Raw genomic sequence first — 20,286 nt, forward strand, 5'->3', positions numbered from 1 at the left:
ATTAAGTCATACTTGGAGTCCTCAGCATGGGATATGCTATAAAAAGTAGACTGGAGATACAAATGTCTGCATACCTATGAATGCTATCTGCCCATTTTTTCCCTGTTTTAGGTAGAATTTGCTGATTGTCACAGTTATCTTAGCTCTTGATACTGGGCCCACTCCTATTCCTTATCTTTTTGACATAGTAGCTGCCCAGAGTGAAATGGAGTGGAACATGCCTCCATGTTCTGCAGCGTCCAGCCTTGGCAGTGTTTTAGTGATGCACAGGCCAATAATGCTTTGACACTGTGGCTGTGCTTTCAAGTTTTTCGTGTGGAAGAGGTGTCTTCCTGAAAATTCAAGTCATTGTATAATTGTTGGTTAAATTTTGGAGATCAGAACATTGTCTAGATGAAGGTTTAAGTCAGAGAAACAATCAAGCACATCCATGTGAGACTATGCAGACTGCAGTCTTGCAGCTGTTCTGGCATAGCTATTGGTTCCCATCTAGCAATATGAATTAAGTTTGGAGAAACCTTTATTTAACAGTGTTCTTGCTTTCTGTATATGTGAAAGGGTAAATTACAGTGGTTGAGTTAATCTTCCTTTTAAAGGTAAGCAGAGAGGAAGACGGTTATTAGCTTTATTCTGTCTTGTCCAGCTCTAAGAACTGCCTTAAATTTAATAGAAAATTTAGTAGCTTCAAGATGTAGTAGTCAAATGCTAATATTTATAGTAACACCCTGCAATAGATATTTATGATGTCACCTGACAAGCATTCTGACCTTCAACTTTGTGTTTGAAATGACTTTCTCTTCTCTTTGAATGATTCATGTAGCAAAATAACCTATTGTAACACCCAAATTATTTGAATCTCAAGCATTGCTAGTTGAAACTGCATGTAATATATAGTTTTCATGTTAATTGAAAACTTTTCTCTGAAAGATTAAGTACATGACTATTAAGGAATGATTAGTAACTTGTTTTAAAAAGTAGACCTAAACTGCAGCTCCTCTCAGACTCTCGAGCCGTAGTCTGCATTTCAACAAGTCCTTCAGTCCTCTCTGGACTCTGCTGTGTCTGTACAAAGTACTGATAAGTTGAGGGATTATTGCATTTAGTAACATGCTGAATTCTTCAAGTATGCTAATGTGTGATTAACCATTTGCTGACCCATGCAAAGGAACATCCAAGAACTAGCCTCACTGTTCAGGTAAGTGCTTGTGTGCAATGCTTGATTTGCTAAGCTGTTTTCTAAAAAAATTTTGGGACTTTTGCAGAGTCTGTGTCCGTTCCCGTTGCTGGGATGCTTGTATGGTTGTAGATGGAGGAACATCTTTTGAGTTCAATGATGGGGCAATAGCATCGATAACCATCGATACAGAGGATGCTCTGTGCACTGTTCTGCTGGAAGAATGAAGGACCCTAGCATCTTCAGCTGAAACAATTCTGGATCCAGAGAGGGAACTCCTGGGGATAGACAGCACATCACAATGCTGCATTATGTTGGAAGCTTGCCTCTTTGGATACAGGAGAATTTGGAGGAAGCTTGAGATGCTTTTCATTCCTTTGGGATGGGGAAACCTTAGCCTGATATTTAAGCTCTTTTTGCATCTGGTATAAAAGAAATACATCTGAAGTATTACCTCTGACTTCAGTGAAAATTGACATTGTAACCCATAAGGCAAACATGGAAGAACACCTTTTTTTAAACACAGGTAGATTGGTTCAAGTAGTCAGTAGCATTAAATATTCAGATGTACAGTTTTTTAGTAACAGTCTGGGACTGATGAAACTAAACACCTTCATACAGATACTTTTCTAGAAAAGTTGAGTGTCAATCTAGCAATTTGATGCAAGGATATATAGATTTTGGTAAATCCTGTTGATGTAATAGAAATGGAAATACAAACCTTTTGTATGCTTTTCAAAATTTTGCAACTTTGTAGTTTCATACAATTTGTGACAATTGTTTTTTGCGCTTCCATTTTTATTTTCTACTTTGTAGATCTACATCAAAAGTCTGGTTTAATCACATCTTCAGTGTGGTAGCTCTTAACCTTTTCTCTTTGCTTAAAGAGGCACTTGAAAACCAAGGGTTTTCTTGACACCTTTAGTAGGAATATGCAAACTAGAGGAAACATGTTGAAGTAAGATATGTTCTTTCAGTAAATAGGTTAGCTGACTATAAGGTGTTCAGTCACAGTAGTGTATGTAGGTGGATTGTTAAGAGAGATACTTAGTATTATTGAGTTGAATGGTTTGGAATTTAAGATTCTGAGTTGTAAATAAAGAATGAGATGTGATGTGCTAGTAGTTGGAGCAGCAGTTAATACCTATGTGTCTGTCGTGGTTTCACCCCGGCTGAGAGCCGAGATCCACGCAGCTGCCTGCTCCTTAAAGGAAAAGATCAGGGAAAAGGGAAGGGGACGCGGGGGGGGGGGAAGAGGTAAGGGAAGGGAGAAGGAAGGGGGAAAATAACCCCAAAACCAAGAAATTAAGAGGCCCGTGGGTTGGGATAAGGATAGTTTACTAAGATAACAGAAAGATACAATATAACAATGCTAACAGGACTTCAAAGCAGAAATATATGAAGCTGTTGATACACAATGCAGTTTCTCAACAAACCCCACAGCTCAGGCCGTGCCACCCAGAGCCATCCCAGAACCCGACCATCCCCCAAGAACCGTGTGTCCCGGAACCGCCCTCGGCCTTCCTCCCATCAGCCCCCGATACCCTGGGCAGGAACTAATTGGCATGGAATACTCTCTTTGGTCAGTTGGGTCACCTGTCCTGGCTTCGTCCCTCCTTTCGCATGAATAGAGAAATATGAAGAGCTGAGAAAGTCCTTGACTGTCTGACAGCAATTAACAACATCAGGGTGTTATCAGCACTACTCCCATTTTAACTCCCAAACACAGCATTCCATCCGCTGCTACAAATGAAATTAACTCCATCCTGACCAAAACCAGGACAGTGTCTTCCAGTTTAACTTCCCCAGAAAGTTTACATTTCCAATTCTATTCTGCATTCTACTGATATTTAATTGGTGATAAATTAATTTTTATTTTACATGGCTGTGATTGTGTGTTAGGTAAGCAAGTTGATCATAAGAAAAAAGGTCTCATGTTAGAAGAGGAAGTGACTTTTTAAGTAAGTGTTTCAAAGAAACTGTGAACTATGACTGCCTTTGGAAGTCGATGCAGATAATTGCATAGATGAGATGGCAGGATTTGACAAAATGAAGATTCCTACAGCAGGAACTCTTCTGCTATGTGACTTGAAACAAATGTGTTTTGTCCTGTCTACTACAGATCTTTTTCCAAAAGTGAGTTGTCTTCAAACTACTTTTCAGTGAAGAGACTTCTGTAACAGATGTCCTCAGGTCTAATGGAAATGTTCTGTCCAGTGTGGCAAATCAATCAATGTATCTATGGCCAATCACAGAATCACAAGGTTGGAAAAGACTTTTAAAATCATCATGTCCAATCGTTCCTGTTCTATGCTAAACCATATCCCTCAGTACCTGATCTACCCTTTTTATAAACACATCCAGGGACGGTGACTCAACCCCCTCCCTGGGCAGCCTGTTCCGGGCCCTGACAAACTCAGTGAAATTTTTTTCCCTAACGTCTGGTCTGGCCCTGCCCTGATGCAGCTTCATGCCATTTCCCCTTGTCCTGTCTCCTGTAAATGACAGCAATCTTTACAGGTGGACAAAGTTAGATGAAAGATTTTTTTTTTCCTTCTACTAGTTGCTTTTATTCACTCTAAACAATAATTTATAGGAAATCGATTTGACCAGACCATTCAGTTCTAGGAGAATGTGATACTGATAAAGCTTTTTGAATAAGCTACCACTGTTTGTGTATATATTAACTTTTAACTGTGCAACACTTCAAGTTATTTACACTGTTTGAGTTATCAGGATTGCAGACCAGAAATGGAAATAGTCAAAGTAGCTAAATACTACTGAACTACTGAAATACTACTGAACTGAATAAGTTCAGGAACTCAGAATAAAGCTTTTAATGTCTAAAACAATCTGCAAAGCTGGTCTAAAGGTAAAAGTGCAGAAGACAAATTTTTCTAAAGAAAGTTGGATGCGCAGAGACTAGGGTGTTTTAGTTGTTCTTAAACCTTCTTAAACTGGTTACAGATGGATTATGTGCCTCCGTTTATTACACTAGTCAATATGCTGTTTTAAAAAAAAAAAGCACCAAACCCCCCCCCCCACCACTGCCATTGACGCTAGTTTATTACTTCAACACTGTGTCTGATCTGAGGTTCAGGTATTGAAAGTGGCCTTGAATACCTGCACAGACAAATTTACAGCAGAAACCCTGTTCTCCCCTACTTACTTACCTTTGTGTGCTGTAATGTTGTAATGGACACTGATGTGTCTGCTCAGCCTGCATATGTCTTAAAGATGCTGAGAGGCAATGCTTTTAGGCCCTGCAGACCCAAAGTATGATCTGGTTTAGGTCTAAGTAAGATATTTCACAGCCAGATACCAAACTTAGCAAAATGGAAGCCTGACCTACTCATGAGTGGCCTCTACTGGTTTTGTCTGTATTTAATTGCACTTGTGTTGAAGCATTTTACTGGTGAAGGCTTGATTTAAAACCTAGGATGATTCAGAGATCTTTAACAAACACTAAGCAACTACCTTTTTATTAAAGAATTGTAGAAACCTTTTTTAAATATCCTTTCATTACAAAGGATTTCAGTGCAGACAATTTAGCCAGTAGACAATATTCTCTGATAGGACTCAGTATTGGTTTAACACTAGCAAATTAGATCAGAGTGGCAGTGACTTCTGCACCTCTTCTATCTGCTGAATCAAATCCACTCTTCCTTTAGTGCCAGTCCATGCTGTGTTCTGCTAAGCCAGACCTGGCATTCTTTGCTTTTTTTTTTAAGTGGTGTTTATACATTATATAATAAAAAATTAAAAACTTAATGGATACATAAAGCTGTCCTGTGCCTTATTTCAAGTGTTTCATGTGCTCAGCTGCTTCTTATTTAATGGTTTCTAAGGCTTCATGCTTTAGGTAAAACACAGACACTTCCCCATGTAGCAGTTTCTGTTACTGATTGTTTGGAGCTGCCAAATACCATTTTTTCAGTTAGGAGAAGGTCAGTGGTGCACCTAACTCAGGGGACTTTCTGTATGCATCTGCCACAGCTGCCATTATACCCTACAGCCTTGCAGTAGAAGTGTTTGTCCTCTTCTAAGACTGAATCAGGTACTTAGTTAAGAACTATTCCTTCCAGTTAAAGCCCTATCCCTGTCTCAGTTCTGTGCAGGGTTTTAAAGCACAGACTGTTAAATACTAAATCTATTTATGACAACCCCCCAGCCCCTACCTCAGTCCTCTAAACCATTGTTAGACAATGCCCAGACATTTATTTTCTTAAACACGTGGCAAGTCAGGGAAAACATTCCTCCATCCATCAGTCAGTCTGTACAACATTGCAATTCTTTAGCTCTTTATTAAATGCAAGAGAAATTGCATGGGATTATATAGTACATAGGAAAAAGGGTGTAAAATAGTGCCATGGTGCAAAGGTTTACTCTTCTTTTATTCTGAAGTAGTTTAAGGCATAAATGTAAGGCTGCATACTACTGAGGCAGTACACAATCCAGTATCCCCCTACCTCCCATCAACTCTCCACTCCAGCTTTCACCAGGTATGGTGCCTACTTTTTTTCTGAAGTAGTTTAAGGCATAAATGTAAGGCTGCATACTACTGAGGCAGTACACAATCCAGTATCCCCCTACCTCCCATCACCTCTCCACTCCAGATTTCAACAGGTATGGTGCCTATTAAGTTTGTTATACTCTTAGTTTGTTACACTTGAGTCACTAGATTAATGATAAATGCTGCATTTGCTATAAAGTATCAGATTCTACAGCATTTCCACAGTAATTGGTCTGTTTTGCACTACCAGGAAGTTTATTCCTGAATTGCTTTTTCTTTAGGTTGAAAAGGGGGCTCTAAGCAACCCATGGGTAAGACACCCATGATTAAATGGGTTACCTGTGGCTCACTGCACTCACAGGAACCACAGCAGATCCACACCCCACACACTTCTGCCTGAGGACATCTCAACTGACACCTGCTGCCAGGTTCCAGGCTTGTGCATGAGGACCCTTGTAACAGATCAAGACCTCCTCATCCTTAATGTGGTTTTGCTCATTTTATTTTTTTTTTTTACAAATAAGCAGCTATTCACGTGATTGACACACCCAACACCAGTGGTTAGTGTTAGATAGAAGTGCAGTGAAACTGGAAATATAAGCTATTAGAATATTTGATATGAGTAGCACCAAAGCTTCTGTTTTCAGCTTTCTTACATCACAGTCCCAGGTTTTGGTCTCAAATCTGGAACAATGAGTCCTCCTCCCACAAGATGTCTGCCATTTACTAGTTGCAATTTAACAATCTTACTCTGAAGGAAGAGGACACTTTAAAGTTGTTTTATCCAAGACCAAGCTCACAGAAGCTACATTAAGGTCTTACAATTCTTCTTCAGAAAACCTAGCACTAATATGAAACAACTGATAACCAGCATCTGCTTTCACAGGCACTTAGTCTGTATGGGCTTTATAGGCCGTTTTGTTACAATATAAAAACAGAAGCAGAAGTTACCTTCATGGTCCATTAAAAGACATCACTAGAGCTCCTTTATACTGTCCTTAATTTGTGCGGCGTTGAGCCACCTCTTAGCTGCTTTCCTATAATCTCTTCTGCTACCTACACATTCCAGGTTTGGTGGCTTCAGAGTTAGTCTTCTGTCCCTCTCATGCAGTGGCTCACATCTTGTTACTGTGCATCTTAATTAAGGATATGAGTAGGTTTAATACCATTACTCATTTGGAGTTCTACAAATTCAGATAAAGCCACATCGTTCATTCATATATCTTGCACCTCTACAAGCTGCTTCAGGAGTAGTAGAGCTGGAAGCGCTGACCAAAAGTGCCTTTAAAGCACCTCAGAGCAGCAAAAGCTACTAGAGGCTGATACTTAATTACAGTAATTGTTTCATAGTATTTTTAAAAAAGATCCCCTGTAGAAAACCTGAATTCTAAAATTGCTCACAGATCAAATTTCTAAAAGCTTACAAATCCTGTAAACATCTTTAAGAAACTACATTAAGGTATCAAATCAAGTTAGAATGCTTTTTATGGTACTATGAGGAAAGTTGCTCCAGCATGCCAGCTTAAGGAGCTCCACTACACACAGCATGTCCATTGCACGTGGTCACAAGACACTCCTAGGCTTTATCAGCATCAGTCTGCATTTGATGCCCCAAATCTCCCGGTCCTTTGCACTGCTAACAGTTGGCCTTGCAATGGTTGTAAAGTGTGAACAATTGATCTTTATGTGAGGAAGCATGTCCCTGAGGAGCTGTATGGAGCTTTCAGTCATTAATCCAAATACCTGAAGAGTCTGTAATGTTGGAATTTCACCAAGTTGTCTAGAAAAAATACAAAAAAAAAAATCAGTCATGAACCTGATTTCCCATCCTGACCCCAGTCTGTGCCCAAATCAGGTATCTGCATTTCTATTATTTTTTTGATGGTACTCTACTTAAGCTAAATTCCCCTTCCTAATTTTTTAAAGCACCTATTTAATTGAAACCAGTTCTCTGTCCTGATAGTGCTGGAAATCAGCTGATAAATTGCTTCTTGCTGTTCTACAGAAGTCCTCTTGCAAGGAGTGAAAACAAACTGGTTCCTCCTCTTTCATTTCCCTGGACTTAAATTTAGAACAAGTGGAAGGAACTTCTCCAGATGAAGTTTCAGGATGTGGCTCAGGGGACAGGAGCCCTTAGGTACTCTCAGACTCCAGTTTGTTACAATGATTTTGGTGGGTAGCCAGCCCTGGCTTCTTGAGGGCTTCACTTTCTCCCAGTGATCGCATGACCTGTCTATCTATAAGCAAGCATTGGACAAAAATCAAAAGGCAGAGACACACAAGCTATCATCATGACAGCACACTAGAGAAAAGATTATTCAGATTCCCATTTTCATAGCCCTGTTCCTCTCAGTCCTTTTCTTGTTGATCATTTCCTTAGGATTTACATCTTCCTGAGAAAAGACTTACGATAGAGAGCTGCTGTGCTAATAAAAGGCAGAAAATACCCACAAGCAAGTCATTCTAAGCAGTGTTTCAGTGGCAACTAATAACTACAAGTGCACCCAACAGCAATGGAATATAAACAGATTCAACTGTCAGCAAATACTGTCAACTCTGGTAACTTTTCCAAAGGACTGTATCTTCCCTGAAAGCCTAATATTGGAGGTATCAGGACTGAAACCTTGAGCTGTACATCACAATATTGACTCCCAGTAGTATAATGCCATTAAGGCTCAATGCATGCACTGAGCAGCAAGTTCCACAAGTACAGACTGACATCACAGAAAGACCCTCAGGGAATTTTGGTTCCCATCTGTACTGTCAAAGGTAAATGTTCCAAAAGTTAGGTTATTTTGTTCTTTATTCTCAATTCCCCCATGACAGTAAGTCTCCAAAGCCATGCTTGCAATTCTAAACCTAAAACCTGCAAACCATTTAGAGATTACTTACACTAATTCAGAAGGTGATATCTTGTAACATCGGCTAAGACACAGATGTTTTAGAAAAAAGAGGTGATGAAAATACTGGAAGCATGCACTCTTCAGCATCACATTGTCACTATACAGGGAGCACATGAAAGAGAGGTTTGAGTATAAATCAGCAGTAGAGTTGGCATTTCCAAAGTTCAGGCTGAGAAATTCAATGAATACCAACTTCTTTTCTAGCACTGAATTAGTTTTTTTTGCTCAATATGGAAGTAACCCATTTCAGTGTGTTCATGGGCTGTAGAGGAAGGATTTTGATTTTCACTGAAAGGCAAGTGAATTAGAAGGTCTTCTGCAGACACATACTGAGGCATAACTCACACTATGAAAAGGCAACTCCTTTACACAGATACATCAAAATCTTTGAATTGCCTAAGTTAAAACAAATTTTTTTTTTTTAACAGTTCTGTGGCCAAGTAACAAGTTTATCAGAGCTGAACTAACCCTTCTCCAGGAAGATGGGCTCATCAACTGTATGCATCTAAATGCTTCCTTTCACTCCACCTATAGACTAGAATCCCTCATTAGTTAAAAATCCTGTAAGTATGTAAAACGGAGAGTGAGGTAACAAAAACCCCTTTGAGTTAGTTATCTGTCCCAGATTAGGTCATGACAGATAGCAAATCTTTTGTAGGTTTAGCATATAAGGCACTTTCTGATCATGCAACCCTGCAAAACCATGCATTATTATCATATAATTACCACAACAGAATCAGTAATCCCCCAAACTACAAGAACATTAAGACTAGCTGCAAAGGTCTTCTTACCTTAGATCTAAATGGACAATAAAAGGACATCTTTCCACCAGTGTCCCAACATCTGAAAAGAGGTCACAGAGTCAGTCTGTCTTTCAGTAACAAGACTGGTGTGCTTCATATAGCCTATTCCCAGATACTATAATTAATATCTTCTCTACCAAAACCTCACAAAGGAAACAATTTTCTGTTCAAAGAGACACACTTATGACTAACAGCATACAGCCTGCCTATCAAGATACCTTGCAGGGACTTTTTTTAATCCTCAGCAAAACATCCATTTAGTCCAGAGAAGTGTTCCTAAAAGTCAATTGTGCTAGCCACTTAACAAATGAATAATTCAAATGATATTGCTGTAGAAATCTACCAAGACAGTAATGTTGAGATGCCTGAAAACCTCAGGGTTTTTTCACTACATGCAACCAAAAACTTTCTAGACATCAGATACCCTTTCAGAGTATCAAGTTCTGTAAGCATCTCCATTTTTACCAACAGAAATTTCTTTCTTTGTGACTGAAAGTTACAGTTTTCCTAGTCAAAAAAATTTATGATTTACATCATCTTTTCATTGTCTGCAAACACATAGAATCACTTATGGCTTAGATACCACCTAAAAAGCCACTAGTACTAATATGCTGCTAACGAACATTAAAGAGGATTTTGGTATTTTACAATTCACATGCAAAAAGAAAACAATTTCAAAGTTATGATTAATGAACTACTCAAATCTTATGCCACTGAAGCAAAGTAAAATTAGTCACAGAACATGTTTTGCAAACAGATTTGCTGTGCACATTGTCTGCAACTGTAAGGGCAACAGAAGGTTCAAATTCCTGATTTGGAGGAGATTACATAGCATGTTTGTTTATGAGTTTTGGGATGAGATAAAAAGATGACTGGTTTATTTCCCCACAAGGGAATGCATGCTGAGGTCTATGTGACATTTAAGTAGAAGGAAAAAAAGGAGAGGTCATAGCCAGCATGTCACATACCTGTGTGCCAGCCAATGCCCTATCGTCACATTTGCTCATTGAGAAGATTAATTTCTTTACCACCAAACCCATTACACCCTTTATCTATGCTCTTGTCCATTTTGTTATGCTTTCTCCCCAAATCTAGATTTCTCTCTATTTTCTATTGCCCTGCAGCTTTACTCAACTTTCCCTCCTAGAGCTATCAGCAATTAAATAGCTAGTATTGATTAGTGAGATTATTTGCCTTCCAAATTAATGCTATCTGTAGGGCATCATGTCAGGCTGAATCTCAAGTAGTTACTATGAGTGTTCTCTTTCGGAAGACGCCTTCAGCAGCCACAACAGCAGAAGCCTTAATAAGGCTCCAGGAACAGTATCCAGAAGGCTTATTCACAGTGGAACACAGGATCCAGTGCATCTTGCTTCTGAACTAAGTCCTGGAAGCAAGGACTATACCTTTCAACTGAAGATGAAATGGGCCTTCACCTGGCTAATTCTGAATTCAGAAGATAAAGTCACCTCACTCCTCATGGCTACGCCAGAGGCACTAAGTTCTCTGACAGCAAAAACATCAATCTACACAACACAAAATGGGTGTTAGTGCATGACTCTTCCATACATGCAGCAGATGCCAACCAAAAGAAAATAAGAAGCCTTATCCCAAGGTGTGATAAAAGTTTGCTATGCTGCCATTTACCTGCCATTTGTAGATTGTGTCTGTATCCACTTAAATTTAATTGGGTTATTCTTGAATGAACATGATTGACTGCTGTGTTGACATGGGCGGCTGTGAAGTCACACCAGGACAAGTTCAGCTCATCCAACCTACGCACAAGTAAACAAAGAGTTGTTGGGAAATTGTTTGAGTTCTAGTATCATCCATGACATTTAACATTAAGGTAAAAACTTGTAACAGACCTACCACCAAGCTTATTTACAACTATAAATTTCACTATGACAGTAATTAAGCACTGCAGCAGGTTGCCCAATGAGGCTGGAATCTGCCTTGGAAGTTTCAGGACCCAACCATAAAAGGGTCTCATCAACCTGGCCAGTACTGAATTTTAGTCCTTTGTGCAGAGCAGGGTCAGAGTGACTTCCTAGGGCCCAATTCCAACTGTAGTGATTGAATAGCAATTTAGGAAGTGAAATGGTTCTCTGGGGGGTGGGGGGTGTGACTGCATGGACAGACACTGTCTTTTCATCATGCTTCTGCACTTGTAAGAAATCTGTTACTACTGAACAGATGTTCACATTAATAAAAAAGGCCACCCATTATTACCATTGGTCAGATGACCAATTAATCCTAACTAGCCTAAAATACTTCATAGTTTTATGTAAGCCCTGGCCATGCTGTAACCTTAATTCACTTTACATGCTTGATGACCTAGAGCTTATCATCTTTCAGGGCTGGGACAGACTATTTGTTCTGTGTGCAGCTGTTGCAGATGTAACAAGATAAACACAGTGAATAGCACAACTGAAGCATTTATCTGGCAACTTCTACATCAATGAAAAAACAGTTAAATTGCCACTAGCATTCCTAGGATCAGGTTTGCCATCTGGCATTCACTGTGTGCTGTATGGACTAACATTCTCTAAGGAGCTCATGATCCAAGTAATCAGACCAAGCACAGAAAGCATTATCTACCTATGAGATTCAGAGAAAGATTAAGGCTTTGTCTGTCTACTAGCTTGCAGTTTGATTAAAAGCATGCTTTTGCAGAAGCAAAGATTAAGTAGATTGTCTAGCATCTCACAGAAAGTCAGCAGAAAGATCAGGATATAAACGCCAGGCAGACTGGGGCTCAGTTCAGTGACTTCCTGCCAGCAGATGGTTTAATCACTGGAGCTGTGAATCTGACCAGGGCACTTCATAAAGTAGAAGGTTACTGAAGGATTATTCTATCATGGATGGAAAGGCACAATGCTTTCTGTCACTTGTACTATGTTTTGACTGCAAAGCATCTCAAACTCTACTTTTCACGTCAAAACCACAGGATTTCCCTTTGTGAGGATCACATACTGCTGTCATTTATAAAATAAAATTTACATGATAATCAAAAGGAACTTAAGCAAGGTTTACCCACCAACAATACTTCCTTTAAGGACTATTAAGGAAACTCATGAGAAACTAGCAAAGTACATCTTTGCAGTTAAAGAAAACAGCTTGATGGCAAAAAGCTATCTGACTGTTCATCAAATAATCAACTGTTAGGCTTTGAGGAACAGAAACAGGCTCATAAAGGTATTAGAAGCAAGTACAATTGGAATGCTTATGGAAAAGACCAAAACAGTTTTTTTTTCCCCTCAGAAATAGCAAAAATATTTTGTCTTACTTAGCACAGCTTTTCAACATACACTCCAAGGCATTCGCAGAAAGCCCTGAGCACCCAGAGAGATTCAGTCGCACCAAGTTGAAATTCTTAGCAATGCTCCTACAGGGAAGGAGAAAGAAAAGTCTGATAAAATTTAAATGTTGGAACCCTGCTGGCATTGCTAGGTTCTGGGCACAGAATTATTTGTTAACATGCACCACTGCATCTTTAGCAAGATGACCAACCTAAATGTCACCAAGGACCTCAACTCTACCTGCTGCATCATGGCTCACCTTGAAAAGGGACACCTGCCTGTTTATCTGACACTCCTGACAAGTTTGCATATTTATATATCACTAAGATTAAAAGGGAACAATTGCTTTTCACCCTCTCCTGTTGTATGGCATTAAACATACACTGTCAAAGAATTACAGATTCATACAATGGTTTGGGTTGGAAGGGACCTCAAAGACCATCTAGTCCAACCCCCCCTGCCATGGGCAGGGACACCCTCACCAGACCAGGTTGCCCAAAGCCCCATCCAACCTGGCCTTGAACACTGATAGGGAGGGGGCAGCCACAGCTTCTCTGGGCAGCCTGTGCCAGGCCCTCACAGGGAAGAATTTCTTCTTAACATCTAATACACATCTACCTTCTTTTAATTTAAAACCATTCCCCCATGCCCTGTCACTGCATGCCCTTGTAAACAGTCCCACCCCATCTTCTCTGTAGTCCCTTCTCTTTCATGTACTGGAAGGCTACAATTAGGTCTCCCTCGAGTCTTCTCTTCTCCAGGCTGAAGAGACCCAACCCTCTCAGCCTGCATTCATAGGAGAGGTGCTCCAGCCCACTGATAAAATTTATGGCCCTTCTTTGGATTTGCTTCAGTAGCTTGGTATCTTTCTTTCTTGTACTGTGGACCCCAGAGCTGGATGCAATACTCCATGCGGGGTCTCATGACAGCAAAGCAGACTGTGGTTTAGATACAGTTATACCTTGTACAAGAGAGAGAGCAATTACCCTATTTCTCCTATGACCTAAGTCACCCCTCTGCAAGAAGGAGGTTATTCCAGAACACCACACACATCCAAATATCATCCCCATGAATGCATTTGTTTGCAAGAGTAGAGTAGATATGTGGTTGGCAAAACCTCTAACACACAACATCTACATCTGTACCCAAGAGTAAAATCTCATCACTGGTGTCTAATTAGTACAGACCTCTCAGATACGTTTTGATCTGGTATCAAAAACAAAACTGTAATTTATCTGTGCTCTGTTTTGGTTTGTTGCTTTGTTTTCTCCACCCCACCCTAAGAGGGAGGCATCAGAAAACAGGCCATCCAGAGTCTCTGTCATCTGACCTACGATTCCTGGCACCTCCACAGTCACCCGATGCAATCAAACTGGAGGTTAACTGCACACTTATTACTGCATTTCCAGTTAATCTGAACAGTTCATCTGCTTGACAGAACCTGTAATTTTCCAGACACTAACTAAAGTTCAACAACAAAGTGAGACATACTGCAGAAGCACAACAAGCATCTGGTAGGAGAGCTGAGACCCCCTTGGAAAAGAATCTGTCTGCCAAAGAAGAGTTCTCTTGAGAGCACAGAAAAGGGAAAATATGAGCAGCTCTCCCATACAGGCTTGGCTGTGGGAACAACCAATGGACACACAAACCCTAGAGAGATGAGCTGTTTCGCCAAGCTCCCTGCTCTGAGGGATGAAAGAGACACTAAGAAATACCCTTCCAGAGGGGTTTTTCTGCCCTTTTACCTGACCTCTTGGAAGATACAGAGGAAAGACCGCTCATCTAGCCTGCCAGCTAACTCTGTTAGGGGCCTAAAACTATTTCTGTGCATGAACTATATTATGCCACCTTCAAAAGACTCCCACAATTAACCACCCTCATCTACATTTTTTCACTATCCCGGCACAAAATGACAGTGCCAAATAGAAGGTGTTTATATTATATTCCCAAAGATGCCACTCACTTGACAATGTCATCAGAAAGCATCAGTCCCTCCAAGCTGAGGTTCTTCAGGCTTTTGCAGAGACAAAGAATACTCTGAAGATTTGACACTGACACTGTGCAGTTTGACAAATCCATATGCTGAACTTTAAGGGGTCTAAAAAAAGGAGAAAGGCAGGTTACTAGAACAGCATTAAAACTTGCTCCACAATTTCCCCATGCCACAAACATACCTCAGCCCTGGCTTCAGCTGAGATAGAATTAATTTCCTTTCTAGTGGCTGCTACAGGGCTATGGTCTGTATTTGTGCCAAGTCAGCGTTAGGCATGGTGGAGCCCTGCTTTCCTGGGGATGGACAAACACCTGCCTACCTGTGGGAAGTGGGGTATGAGTCCCTTGTCTCACTTCGCTCACATGCACACTTCTGCTGCATCTATTAAACTGTCTTAACTGTCTTCAACACACAGTTTTCTCACTTTCAGTCTTCCAATTCTCTCCCCCATCCCAACAAGGGGAGGAAGGGAGAGAGCGAGCTGCTGGCTGAGGTAAAACCAGGACAGGCCTATACATTAGAACTGTGCAAAGCATGCAGAATTATACTGTTGTATTCAGCTACGCTAATCTGCCTGGGTCTACTGCTAAGCTACCAGCCAGAACTGCAGAACTCTTCTCTTGAAGGCATTTACACCATAACACCTGGAAGTCTGTCCTGCTGGATTAAAAACTTGCTTTTTTTTTTTTGAACTTCCTATAAAAAAAAATGCTGGAGATGTTGACAATTCCTTGTTCTGCAAGATATAAAATGCAAGTAGATGATGGAGCACAATACTTTAAAAATCACCTCAAGCTGATTTTAAATAACTGACAGGTGAATACAGACAATCTTATTTCAGCACACATCTAACTACTACTCAGCTCTTCCATCCTACAGAGACAGCACAAGTGCTACTACTGGTAGATACTTTAAAACCAAAACCAGAGAAACCAAATACTTGAGATGTGGTTTCAGGGTCTAGAACATACAGAAAAAGCCTTACTTGGTTGTTTTAAACAAGGGTTCCCCAATACGAGCTCTTGGGCAGCGGAACACAGTAACACCTGCAGGCAACATCTGGCCAATCGCTCCTGGCAGCAGGTTTCCTTCAGCCAGATCGAGACTGTGCCACAGAGATTCATCAAACCTACAGCACAGAATTTTACTTGTCAGTGAGCTAGAAAGGGTCAGAACTATGAGTACAAACACAGAAAGCTTTCAGCAGCACAAAAGACTGAGGAAGGGAAGCTATTTAAAAGAGTTATTAATGCTATGATACATCAGCTGTCTTTTGGCTACACATACAACTCATATGCAGCACAAATCAAATGGTACAAGAATACACAAGATGAGAATCAGATAATTTAACAGTATGCGGAAGCAAAGGTTTTCTTACTAAAGTAGTAACACTTACGAAATGCAATGCCATCTTTTGCAAGTCTGGGAAACATTTATCAAGTCTTTCAGGGGCAAATACTTAAAGATGTCCAGCAGCAACTCATCTGGCAGCGTATTCCAGCAATAACCTTCACGGAAAGAGTGAGGTGTTCCAGTTAGAGCCGTTTCATTTTTCTCTGCTGATCAGATGCCTTGTTTGTCTTAGCTGTTAAAAGCACTTCTAGAGTCTCTCTCTAGGCTATTAGAGACATCAGCCCACAATTCATCTCCATTCCAGCTCTTCATTTTAGGCAGAATTCTTACCATTTTTGCCTAGGTATGACTGGCAAAACAAAGCTTTCCATAACATCAACTTAGTATCCATACTGAAGCCATGGATAAACCAGTTCCCCATTAAATTTGCAATCATCTTTATTTACATATTTTTGAAAACAAGAGTATCTCAGTTATTTCCTTTGTATTCCAAGGGTTGTATAGACCTCTTTTTTTTCTCCCTGCTGAAATAACCATCTGTTTTATGCACATCAGGCCCCTGGAAGGGAGCCTGAGGTGAGCTACACTTTTGCATGGTAGACAAAAAAAAAAAAAAAGGAGGCATTGGAAACTGCTCCTTAAACATGCACACACTAATTTCCCTAATCCCTCCCCCACCAAATTATGTGAAAGGATGTGGTGTGACCTCAGTTTATCACAAGCAGATACAGGACTCAAGATGGTGTTGCCATTCACATATGAGATTTCTGGGTGGTGGAGCTCCATTGATCAAGCTACTTTGATCATCCTACTGAAAAGCAGGACTGTCTGAGGGTATATGATAGCCTGCTATTTGGAGAGCAGTGTTTTGTTTTCTTTTGCATTTCATAGCCACCACAGACTGAAAATACATTTTGACAACAGAGAAAGGAACCCAGCATCCTATAATCTCTTCCCAAATACCTCAGGTGTTTAGGTTACAGCCTTGCTCTGTCCCTTCTAGTCTCTTTCCAGTCCAGAAGATTTACACCCTTTGCTGCTGCACCGTTCCTGTGGTTGGTTGCTTGCATGGCTCACAGCTCAGCTCTAATGGGAGCAGAGACACTAGGTGCTTCCCCTCCAGCATACCTCAGCCTCTACAGGAGAGAGGTGGAGCTAGATTCATGTGGCCTCAAGGAACAAGTACCGTACCTAATATATAACCTAACAAAATCCAACCAACCACCCAAAACCTGCAAGCCCTGGGTTTCAAGATCATATTGAGGACAGCAACGCCAATAGTCTATATTAATCTGGCAACCACAGCTGTCTTCTGTGAAAAGCCTGGCCCCAGCCCTGCTAGAACAAGGTGCCATTCAAGTCTTGCAAAGCAAAAGGAGACAGACACTGGGACTTGCAGCACAAACCCCTGGCACACAAGACAGGTACTGGCGGGGCTCAGCAGAAGCCAACCATGGCTTATATGGGCCACAGTTCTGGAGGCAGGGACACCACCTCTGCTTTAAAGGCTTACATAAAACAGGGCTTACCACCCCCGGCCTGGAAGCCACAACATCCTAATGCTGGGAAAGGACACACACACAAAAAACCCCAAACAAAATAACAACACTGGTGACTTGTGATGCCCCCTCTTCATCTCTGCTGAAGGGTGAATGAGACCTGGACAAGGTTGATGGTACCTAGCTCTAGCTCTTCAAGCATCTCAGGCGAGCTCTCAGGGGGAGAGTTCTCTTCGTGCTCATTCACTTTCTGGCGCTTTGGAGGAGGGTTAGGCGATGACACCACCAGTTCTTCTGACACGCCTTCATCCTCCAGCCTGTCCATCTCAATGGCAGGCACTCCCATGCCCATGGGGAAGTGCACCGGCCTGGTGACGTCGCTATGCCAGGTCAACCTGGTGGAAACGCTGCTGCTGAAGGACGGGATCTCCTCGTGGTGTTCTCTGCAGACACAGCAAAGCCCACGGGCTCTGAGGGTACCGCCGGACTGGCACCGAGCATACCACTCGCCCCCCCGTCCCCGCCCCGGCGCGGAGCTAGTTAAGGCGCCGGCAATGGAACATCAACGGCACCCCGAGGCTCACGCGCCGCCCGTTGCCGGATGGAGCGAGGGTGCAGACGGGGGAGGGAGGTGCGGCTGGCGAAAGATGCCCATCGAGGAGACCCGAGCACGGTCGGGGAAGGGCCGCGGCCAGCATCCCGCCGGCGGCAGGGCTCGGGGCGGCGCGCCGGGAGCCCCGAGCGGCCGCCGGGCGCCAGCCGGCGCGTGGGATGGCCCCACGGGGCGCGCCGCTCCCGCCGCGGGGCGAGAGAGAAGCGGACCGGGAACGCCGGCACCCGCGCGCCGCACAAGAGCCCACGCGCGCCCCGCGAACCCACGCGGCTCTCCGCGCCCCGGGAGTCTCGGGAGCCCACACAGGCTCCCCCAGCACCCGTGCACACACCCCCTCCCCGGGCGCAGCCCAGGCACCGCACGGGTCTCCCGCACCCCGCCGGCGGCCGAGACAGCGCTAAGTAACGGTACGCGCTGCCCCCGGCTCCGCGCCCCCGGCTCCGCACCCCCTCTCGTACCTGGACATAGTTGGGGATGGAGCAGCTGAGCTACAGCTGGCCACCTGCACGATCCGCGCTTTTTAGCGCCCCGCCGTCCCGCCGCGCATGCGGGGTTCCGCCAGCCGACCGGAACTTCGCCAGTGCCCGCCGCAAAGCCTGCCGGTCGCAGTAGTTCCTCTCCCTTGTCATGTCTTTCCCCTACCCTCGGAGGGGCCGTACCCACAGTGCCTTGCGCCCGCCTCCGGGGCGGGGGCGATGAGGACGTCAGTGCTGCTGGGGGTGGCTGGCGGTAGGTGAGGAGTGAGTGTCGGCGGTGGCGGCCCCGGTCCCTGTGGCGTGGAAGGAGTCGGGCGCGGCCGCCTCTCTCTGCACGGAGATTTGATCGGGATGGGGGCCGGCGGCGGTGCCGCGCGAGGGACTGGCTGCTGAGCAGGGCGCCCTCGCTGCCCGCGGTGAGGGATCAGCGCGGCCCGGGGCACCGGCAGGTGGGGGCGCGGGCGTCCGCGGCGCCGAGTCACGGCGGGATGGCAGTGGGGTCCTGCGTGGGGCCTGGGCGGGCGTGACGCCGTCGGAAGGGGTCCGTCAGCGCTCCGAGGGGGGTGCGTGAGTCGGGCTGGAGCCGGGGGGACCCTGGCTGCGTCCCCGGCTCCCTTCGCTAGGAAGTGGAGAGGAGGGGTGGGCGTGGGGCGGCGCCTTAGGGGCATCTGGTGGGGGGGCCGCAGGAGCCGTCGCGTTCGTTCTGCCCTTAGCCCCTGGTGTTCCCTCTCCTTCGGGGACCCCGCGCACGTACGCCCGAGGTACGCGGGCCGACGCTCGCTGAGCGCCCGCAGACGCAGGTGCCGTGCGCCTGAAGGGCCGAGGGTCGGCCGCCGGCTTGAGCGACTGTAACGTGCAGGGGCAGAACCTGGGTCGGGAGACGGGAATCGTGCCGACAGTGACGTTTCACCCTGAGAGGTTCTTCTGCGTTTTGGAAGCGCCTTGGCTTGTGAAGGCCCGAAACCGAGCGACTGCCGGCGCGTTCCGGCCCTGTTCCTCACCGTGCCCCTTCAGACCCGGCCTTCCCACGCCGCGTTTCAGGGTTTACTGCCAGGCTTCCTTTCAGGAGCGCCGCTCGCTGTGCGCGTCCTCCAGACTGCTCGTCTTGAGCTTGGTGGGGATGGAGGTGGCGATGGAAGGCTAATTCTGCACGCACCGACAGGTCCACCCTCAGTCGGCCGCTTGCTTGTGAGTGCTGTCCTTTGTTGGCCACATAAGGATGGGCAGACGTGCCTGTAAGGCTGGCGATGGCAGTGACGTGCCTGTAAGGCTGGCGATGGCAGTGACTCGCGTGGCGAGGCGAACGCAACTGTTACGTCAGATACAGGCAGTGACGTGACTCAAACTGGCACCCGTATAATCTTAAACAAGAATGTGTGTTAAACACTTAGAGTTTTAACTAAAGTAGTGGAGCGGCGGGCAATCAGATGGAAGTATTTTTTAGCTTAAAAAATAGGCCGATTATAAGTTCTTCAGCAGGGCCCCTCCCCCCTTTCTTGGTCCATCTTTTCACCTTTATCTGTTAACCTGTGGGGAACTCAAAGAAGAATTTGCTGAAAGGGTGAAAATATTTTTTTTAAGGAGCAGTGAATTACCAAATAGTCTAAATTTGTCTTAATGCAACAGTAGGTTTGTGAGCAAGTGATTGACTGCCTTA

At 43.9% G+C, this 20,286-nt stretch overlaps 2 protein-coding genes across 3 annotated transcripts in view; one reads left to right on the plus strand and one right to left on the minus strand.

Annotated features, from left to right (window-relative positions):
- Positions 1–2,288, plus strand: part of NADK2 (NAD kinase 2, mitochondrial) — a gene marked incomplete at its 5' end in the record, with an annotated part of 36,139 nt that extends 33,851 nt beyond the window's left edge. For both annotated transcript variants that reach the window (XM_084278191.1, XM_084278192.1), the window contains one exon: positions 1,263–2,288. In XM_084278191.1, the coding sequence (XP_084134317.1) occupies positions 1,263–1,401 (139 nt within the window). In that variant the 3' untranslated portion in view covers positions 1,402–2,288. The remainder of the gene's footprint in view (positions 1–1,262) is intronic.
- A 4,962-nt stretch (positions 2,289–7,250) lies between these two features.
- Positions 7,251–18,051, minus strand: SKP2 (S-phase kinase associated protein 2; the record flags this gene model as incomplete). Its single annotated transcript, XM_084278518.1, has 9 exons — positions 7,251–7,467; positions 8,580–8,687; positions 9,382–9,433; positions 11,041–11,168; positions 12,683–12,781; positions 14,659–14,793; positions 15,674–15,817; positions 16,085–16,196; positions 17,721–18,051. Coding segments are annotated over 9 exons (1,326 nt in total), but the record flags the coding sequence as incomplete, so codon positions are not given.
- Positions 18,052–20,286: the final 2,235 nt, after the last annotated feature.

Source organism: Gallinula chloropus, assembly GCF_964237585.1.
Source record: "Gallinula chloropus genome assembly, chromosome: Z".
NCBI lineage: Eukaryota > Metazoa > Chordata > Aves > Gruiformes > Rallidae > Gallinula > Gallinula chloropus.